Source organism: Castanea sativa, chromosome 4 (genome assembly GCF_040712315.1).
Source record: "Castanea sativa cultivar Marrone di Chiusa Pesio chromosome 4, ASM4071231v1".
Lineage (NCBI taxonomy): Eukaryota > Viridiplantae > Streptophyta > Magnoliopsida > Fagales > Fagaceae > Castanea > Castanea sativa.
Window position 1 is genome coordinate 13,565,277 of NC_134016.1, and position 8,866 is coordinate 13,574,142.

The 8,866-nt window shown below is 35.3% G+C and overlaps 1 protein-coding gene across 1 annotated transcript; it reads left to right on the top strand.

The window, feature by feature from the left end:
- The first annotated feature begins 341 nt into the window (after positions 1–341).
- LOC142631161 (mitogen-activated protein kinase kinase kinase 3) lies at positions 342–8,463 on the top strand. The gene is made up of 11 exons (XM_075805256.1): positions 342–1,107; positions 2,704–3,015; positions 3,664–3,751; positions 3,891–3,953; positions 4,145–4,305; positions 4,405–4,480; positions 4,888–4,947; positions 5,106–5,213; positions 5,297–5,533; positions 7,579–7,682; positions 7,776–8,463. The coding sequence occupies exons 1-11, from the start codon at positions 695–697 to the stop codon at positions 8,035–8,037; spliced, it is 1,884 nt and encodes a 627-aa protein (XP_075661371.1). The 5' UTR covers positions 342–694; the 3' UTR covers positions 8,038–8,463.
- The last annotated feature ends 403 nt before the right edge of the window (positions 8,464–8,866 follow it).

Here is an 8,866-nt window from a genome sequence, read left to right on the forward strand (position 1 = left end):
GGCTTGAAGCACTATTATTTTCAACTTGTTTTATTGTTATTATTATATTATTAATTTCAAGGAAAATGTTGATAGATGCTCTAAGATTGTGTGCAAAAATTGGAATAACAAAAAAATTTATTATTTTCAATTAGAATATTATTCTTCTAAAATAAAAAAAAAAGTAGAAATCTTATCATGCGCCAATTATAACAAACACATGAACTAAAAGTGCGCGGAATTTTCGATAACAAAAAATGTACGAAATTGTGTTTGTGTCTATCTTTTATTATTTTTAGGACAAATATTTGTGTCTCTAATAATAAACTCACTTTTAAGTTTCAAGTAAAGTCCCACTCTCCACACATTTGCACAAATTCAGACACTCTCTCTGTCTAAAAAGAGTCTCTCACTCTTCTCTCACTAGGAAACAGCCACGTCATTTCCTTCTCATTATCCAACCACCGCCTGCCGTCCCCAAAGTCTCTCTCTCTCTCTCTCTCCTCTTTCTAGTCTTAGCTGTTTCACACTGTAGTTCCTTCTTCTGCTTCTTCTTCTTCTTCTCTCTCTTTCTTCATTCGTTCATATCTGAATCTTCTTCCTTTTCCCATATAAATATCCTTCACAATCCCCACATCCAAGTTTACTCTCTCTGAGTCTCTCTCTCTCTCTCTCTATCTCTGTTTGTTGTTTACTCAGAAATCAGCAGCTAAAAATGCCTGCTTGGTGGCCGAGAAAGTCCAGCAAAAACAAGCAACAGCAACAAAAGGCTGTAAAAGATCAACAAAACCCACTTACCACTAACCTCAATCCATCCAAATCGCCAATCAAAACCATCAGCAACACTAAGTCCAAAGACAAACCCAAGAGCTTTGATGGTGTTTTCTCTAGGAATTCGCCTCGTGCCAGCAAGGACTTCGGACCCGGCGGATCCTCCTCCGGGTTCTCGGGCTTCGATTCCGATAGCCACCCTCTTCCTCGGCCATCGATTTCTTCCGGTACCGATCAAATCCAGCCCGGTGTGGTCGGGTTAGGATCCGGGTCGGGCTCGGTTTCCAGTGTTAGCTCTTGTGGGTCCTCTGAGGATCACCCGGTTGCTCAGGACCAGGGTCACTTTGGTAATCACAGGTTGGTTTGGTTTTTCCCTTTTTTTTTTTTTTGTGTTAATCAATTCCACACCTTTGAATCTTTGTTTGATTAATTCATCATTAAAATGTTATTAATTACTGATTTATTTATTTGAACTGGTTTTATGCAAAGTTAGTAACTTTAATTCAATTTTGTTGCAGATTCTTATTCACCCCAATTTTTTTTTTTTTTTAAAGGAACTTTATCTCTAATTTTAGCTGTCAGAATTTTGGTTGATTTGAATATGTGGGTTTTTTTTTTTTTTTTTTTTGGGTATCCTATTAAAATTCCACATCTGGTTTTTTTTTTTGGGTTGTATGTGGAAGTTTTATTCTGGCTCCGAATCAAAATTCCACTTATGGGTCTGCTATCAGTTATGCTTTGTCAGTCTTTGGGTTTTGTGTTAATCAATTGTAGGTTTTTGATTGATTAAATTCATCATAAAAATGTCATTATTAATGTATTTATTTGGACTGGTTTTTAGCAAGTTGGTAACTATGAATTGACACATCTTATAAAAAAAAAAAAAATCAATTTGTTACCAAAATAGGCAGTTTCTAATTCACCCCATGTCCAAAAAAAAAAAAAAAATACACACTTTATCTCTTATTTTAGCTGTCAGAGTTTTGGTTGCTTTGAATATCTGTTTTATTTATTTATTTTTTATTATTTTTTTTAAATTTATTTTAATTTCTGGTATCCAAAATCAAAATTTTGCATATGGGTCTGCTCAGACTTTTTGAACTGAGGTTATTTGCTACTCAAATTTTTAAATTTATTTTATTTTATTTTATATTTTGTCTTTCATTTTGTTTTTGTCAGATTTGGATAGCTTTGCAATGGGGTTTCCATGTTTACAATCAACATAGTTATAAACCATGTGGGTGTGCTGTCAGCTTTGTTCTCTGAGCCGCATGAACTTATTTTCAATTTTGTCCGTTTCTATAGTTGGGTTTCCATGTTCAATTTTTTTTTTTTAAACCCTGTAAATAGATGACTACCCTTGAAAAAAATTATCAGAAGCTTTTAAGTTCTCTTGAGAATTTGAGCTATAGTCATGAAATTTCTATATTTTGCTAGACAATCTTGATCACATGCATTTTTCTGCACGAAACTCAGTGTTCCTCATTGTAATAGTCTCTGCTGCTTTCTTCAATAACAAGGATGTCAGATACTTCATATTTAACATGCTACGTACTTACATTGACTGCTTTATACATTTCCCTTTGATAAACTACAATTTTTCCTAAAAGCTGAAGCTGTTAAGAAATTGTGAGTTTAATTATTTTACCATTATTTCAATGCTCACCGTGAAGAAAGATAGCCAAAATTTGAATATAATGGAGTGTACTGGGTTTTAGTATTAAAAAATTAATGAAAAATCCTACAATTAATGGCCTTGTACCATCTGGTACTTTTCTTTATGGAGGCAGAAGTCTAGGGTACAACTTGTTATGGGCATGGGATTAGTGAGGTTAGCTATTATTCTATTGTCTAGCTAAAATCCCCAAAAAATAAAACCTCAAAGAATAATTCCAATTAAGCTTCTTTAATGCTACTGTGAATGATATAAACTGTGTTGTATCTTGGTTGTAGAGGACATGGTGATACCATGTTTAGCATGAGATCAAGAAGCCCGGGTCCAGGGTCAAGGGGACCGACAAGCCCCACATCACCTCTTCACCCACGGCATTGCTTGAGCCTGGAGTCTCCAACTGGAAAGCAAGAAGATGGGAAGAGTCAATGTCATCGTCTGCCTCTTCCTCCGGGTTCTCCTACTAGCCCTTCTGCCTTGCCCAACACAAGAACGATTGTCAGTGACAACACAACTTCTTCACAGTCCAAATGGAAGAAAGGAAGGCTTCTAGGAAGGGGGACTTTTGGGCATGTATACCTCGGATTTAATAGGTAATTGTTGTGCTTAAATGTATATATATTATTTAGTGCTTCCCTAATTTCAGAAATGAAGTTACATTATAGGTTAGAGTTATCAGGGGAAACTTTTAGTATTGCGTGCTTATTGTTGCATAGACTCAAAAGTCCCCTGGTTTTTTTTTTTACAAAATAAGCTTATCTTTTTTATTGACTTTAACTATCAAAGTTCACAGAGACTAATTTAATTATGGTAACTGCATGCACTTGCCAGTTGGTATGGTGCCTTTACTATGGCAATACCAGGTAAAATGCTAAGTTGTTATTACAATTGTTAAAAAAAAAAAAAAAAAAAAATTGAAAGAAACCATGTCTCCAGATAAATGAACTTGTATATCTATCGAGCAACTCTTACACATACATCTATAAAAGAAAAGAAAAGCAGAAACTCTTAACTCCATAACTTGGAGGTCCATGTGAGTTGCCACGTGTAGTGGAGGTTCACATCTGTTTTGAAATCAATATTAGAGACATGAAGCGTATGGGTGGTGTGAGTGGTCCAGATGGGCCTGAAAAGAACTCAGCCGCCATTTGATGAAGTAAAAAATTATAGAAATTGGAGTAAAGAGTAGCCTTTTTGCTATTTTCATACTTCTCTAATTGTAATAATTGCAACTATAACAGTGGAAGTGGGCAAATGTGTGCAATAAAAGAAGTCAAGGTTGCTTCTGATGATCAGACATCAAGAGAATGTCTCAAGCAACTGAACCAGGTAACTGATTTTAGCTAATTTATAAGTCTGTTCAGTTTTCACATTTTTGTTACTTGAACAGTTGAATTTGTACAGTCAGATTGCTTTACATCATCTGATAGTAGATAAAGTTTTTAACTGAATCTTTTCTTGTCAACAGGAAATAAATTTGCTTAATCAGCTTTCACATCCAAACATTGTTCGATACTATGGAAGTGAATTGGTAAAAATTTCATCTGATAAAGGCCAATAGATATGTGCATGCACACACAAGTCACAACCACACACATGTACACACTAATAGAGATAGGCAAGAGACAGAGGGAGAGTGAAGGAATTTTCATGTTCAAATTTATGTAATATGTGAATATTGGATTCTGCATTCATAATAATAATGAAATATTATGTTCTCAGGGTGAGGAAGCGCTCTCAGTTTATTTGGAATATGTCTCTGGTGGCTCAATCCACAAATTACTTCAAGAATATGGTCCCTTCAAGGAACCTGTCATTCAAAATTATACCAGGCAGATTGTTTCTGGGCTTGCCTACTTACATGGAAGGAATACAGTGCACAGGTATTTGCGTATCAATTGTGGTTCCTAAGTAGTTTGTTCCAGGAATTGCAGCTTTGTTAGTTTCTTTAGGGTTATTAAATATTGTGGTTTTCCTGGCAGGGACATCAAAGGGGCAAACATTTTAGTAGATCCTAATGGCGAAATCAAGTTGGCGGACTTCGGCATGGCTAAACATGTACATTTATCTTACCCCATAAACAGAAGTTTACTTCTAGAATACCTGGGGTATTTTTAGTACAAAAGCATACAACTCTACTAGAGCAATAATGTGCTCAAGTAAAGTGGGAGTGAAATAAATTTGTTTGTGTAATGCTGGTAATGGAAATTTATTTTGACTACCAAATATTTGAACCCCAAATTTTCATAAGATTTTGAGTTCTCTCTCATCTAATTTCTATGCAACCAACTGGAATAAAGGGCATATAATTTACTAGTATGAAGCAAGCGTCACATATTGGGGAGGCCATAAAAATATTTTTCCTATAAACATTGAGAATAGATTGTGTTTGTATTCTTCAATTTTTTTATTGCTTTCCTGTTAATCATAAAAAACAATTCTGATTTTTGGTTATTCTGAACCAGATAACAGCAGCTTCCTCAGTGCTCTCTTTCAAGGGTAGTCCTTACTGGATGGCACCTGAGGTATATGCTTTTTGTCTCTCCTTCCACACCAACTCCTTCTCTGCTTCACACTGACATGCACATTATCCTTTTTTTTCCACTCTGCATCTTTCTTGTTTCCTACTAGTGTTCACTAAGGTTCGTGTTACTCATGTTTCTATCTTGTTTTGGAATTTTAGGTTGTAATGCATGGAAATGGCTACAATTTAGCTGTGGATATTTGGAGCTTGGGATGTACGATTCTTGAAATGGCAACGTCCAAACCACCTTGGAGCCAGTATGAAGGGGTGCGATATACGATATTCAGAAACTTTTTTTTAAGCGTTTGTTGGAACAAAATGGTTATGTTTTGTTATGTTTGTTTCAACAGGTGGCAGCACTATTCAAAATTGCAAGCAGCAAAGAGATCCCTTATATACCTGAAAGCCTTTCAAATGATGCAAAGAGTTTTATAAAGTTATGTTTGCAGCGAGAACCTTCAGCACGCCCTATAGCCTTAGAACTACTAAATCACCCCTTCATTCGAGACCAGGCAACGACTAGAGTGGCTAACATGAATGTGACCAAGGATGCCTTCCCTTTCATGTTTGATGGAAGCCGCACACCGGTAATGGCCTAAGATTGTCATCCTTTTCAATGGTGTATGCTTTATAATTTCAAATATAAGAGGACGTGATATATGATGCCTATTTTGATTTGATTCCATTCGAAGTTATGCTACAGATATTTAGAAGAAATTCGGAAAACGTTTTTTCTTTAAAAAAAAAAAAAAACTAACGTACATATTTTATAGTGAAGGAGCTGTAATATTGACTCATGAAATATTTGATTATTAAATACTGTGTTTAGGGCTTTCACTCATGAGCATTGTGCTTGTAAATGATATTTCTGATGTTTGTAGTGTAAATACAATATTATTCTAATATAGTTTTATGTAATTTTTGAAGTTAATCTTATTTTTTTGGTCACTTTGATTTTTATTTTAGATCCTATTAGTTTTATTTTGAAAGAAGTGTATTTTCATAATTCTATAATTGGACTTTTCCAAGTCAATTGGATTTAGGGTTAAGTCCTAGTAGTTTATCTAAGCACGCTATTATACTCCAATGGTGACAGTTAGACAGTTTTTTTAATGGTGTAATGTTGATTTCAGCCAGCCATAGGTATTGATTCCTAGCTAAGTAAGCCAAGGTGTTGAATCCTAGGTTATTTTTGTTTTTCTATTCAATCATGTTCTTGCATTTATCTTGGTTTTTTTCCAGCGTCAAGTTTTGGTATTAGAGCCAAATTTGATCCTGGTTTTCCAGTATCACTGTGGATCACAACTAGAAGCGCAGCTAGGGGAAAAAAAAAAACCTATTGAACCATACATTGCTCAAAACCCAAGCCCATGTTGCAATCCAAAACAACCCATCGACTAGGCAATCCATATTGAACCCCAAAACAGCTCAGGATCCACCAAATCCTATTGGATCCATGTAGAAAAAACATAATTTCCCCAACTACCCACACTACTGATAGCCATGCCCCAACCACTGTTGTCATAGCTAAAACAACCAGTTTGGTTAGCAAATGTCCTAGCCCAATGCACAATGGTAATTTTGAGAGGCACCTACGTGTGATGGATGCCAGGACCCCTGGATTTTCAGTTTTTCACCAATTGGTTACATGAGATGGATCAGTTCTTTGAACCAGTAGGTTTATCAAATACTAAGAAGGTTAGGCTTGTAAAAATTTAAAAAAAAAAAAATGGAGCTATAGATTACTGCAATGGTGATGAAAACCTTTGCCATAGATTGGACAAGCCTGCTGTTACTGATTGGGAAGAAATGAAGGTAAAACTTTGAGTGCATATATACTTCAATCCTATTGAAAGAAATATCTAACTCATTTTTATCAGTCAATAGGATTGAAGTAGATATCCTCTCTAATAACGCAGTTTGCTTGGATAATGTACTTTCTGTTGAAAAGTTCTCAATGGTCTGGTGTTGTTGCGGCTAACCAACCCTAGGTGTTGATTCGTAGGTTTTGTTTCTCTAGCTGGGTGATGATTTCAAGGAAGCGTAGGTGCTTATTCCTAGGTTTTTGTTATTTTGTTGTGCTTCAATTTTTTTGTGTTTGTTTTGGTTTTGTTTTTGCATCCATTTGACTATCAAAACTATTATATTGAAGTGAAATGTGTGCTAGATTGTACTATTGTTGAAACCTTAAATGACAAACTCATTTATTTCCATGATTATCATTACATATCAGAAAAAAGGAACATAGAAATTAAAGAAAAAAAAAAAAAGAATCCTATAGGGGTCTTATGATTTGATGGTTGGAGTTTGATGAGCAGATAAGCACCTGATCAGGATGAGATTGTTTACACAATTTGTATGCATTTTAATCAACATGATTTTGTTTGTTTGTTTGTTTTTTTAAAATGAAAAAGAACAGCACAAGAATTAGAATCATCTTTTCAGATGAGATTTTAGAAAATTAAAGATATAAAAGGTTGAAATATAGTTTCACTTTCTTTTCTATAAGAGATGAGGAAGGTCCTCAGTGGCAATTGACTTTGCCGAAGTCAAATCTATATCCTCTAATTTGTTTCAGTCGGTGAAGTTGGCACTAAATCTAATCTCTTACTTGCTTTGACTTTCTGAGCAGCCAGTGTTAGAACTCCATTCAAATAGGACAAATATCACTTTGATTGATAGAGATTATGCAACAATGCCAGTTGTTCCCAGTTCAAGTGCTTTGAGAAGCCCAAGGTGCATCTCTTTCCTTTTTATCCTCATTCATGCTTAATAATTGTATGACATTATTGAAGTGACTGACCTCGCTTTCATACTTTTTATGTGCAGGGATAGTGCAAGAACGATTACATCTTTGCCTGTATCTCCCTGTTCAAGCCCATTAAGACAATATGGAACTGCACACAAGAGCTGTTATTTATCTCCTCCTCACCCAGCTTATGCTATGACGGGACAAAGTGGCTACAATTTCAATGAGTACTCATCATATACAATGAGACCAAACACAGCATACACTCTCGATCCTTTTCATGAAACCTCTCCATATAGAGCTCATACCCCTGGTGGATCACCAAGAACAAGACCCATTTGAAGGAGTGTAAATACCAACAAAAGCTAAAAAGTTTCCTTGTCTCCCTAGAGTGCATCATGGAGTGGAGCGAGACTACTGTATTAAGAGGATTTAGTATTCATGCTCCTTTTATTTTTCAGATATTTTGGCAGTTCTATTTTGCTGACCTCTTTTAGGAGACTGGATTCTTTCTGGATGGGAGCTTGAAGAAGTAGTGTAGAGGGGGGGGACTAGTAAGAGCTCCAAAATCATGGGCAGATGCTGGATTTCTTGATCTTGTAACACTCTTGATTGTTGTAAATGGAAGGTGGTCTCTGTGTTTGTAAAATTTTTATTGTATATTGGTCCATAGTATAAGCAAGTTATAATAGTTCATCGCATGAAATCATTGTTTTTACCAACACTTTAAGCTAGAGAATGAAAGGTTTCCCTGCTTAAGACTCCCAATCAGGATCTATACCTCTGTCCAAAGTCTGTTGGCTCTTATCCTGTTAACTTGGAAATGTAAATAGGTATAGAATAGTTGTATTCTGATATCCACCTCAAAGAACAAGAGAACCAAAATTTTATCAAACTCTAAAAAGTGGCAACTGCAATTGCATGCTTCCTAATGTGGTTGTGACATGTTAACAAGCTTTTATTCTTTCAAACTAGTCTGAAAGGAGATTTGCCAGCTGGTTAATATATTTGTTTCTTGTATGTTCCATCTGTTTTTTTTTTTTTTGGATGTGTTGTATGTATGTTCCATCTTGCTACTTTGTTGTCTAGGATACATCAATCAGGCTCAGTTGTTACAAAAGTTTCTCTCATAACAATCATAATCATCATCATCATCATCATCTTATTTTAA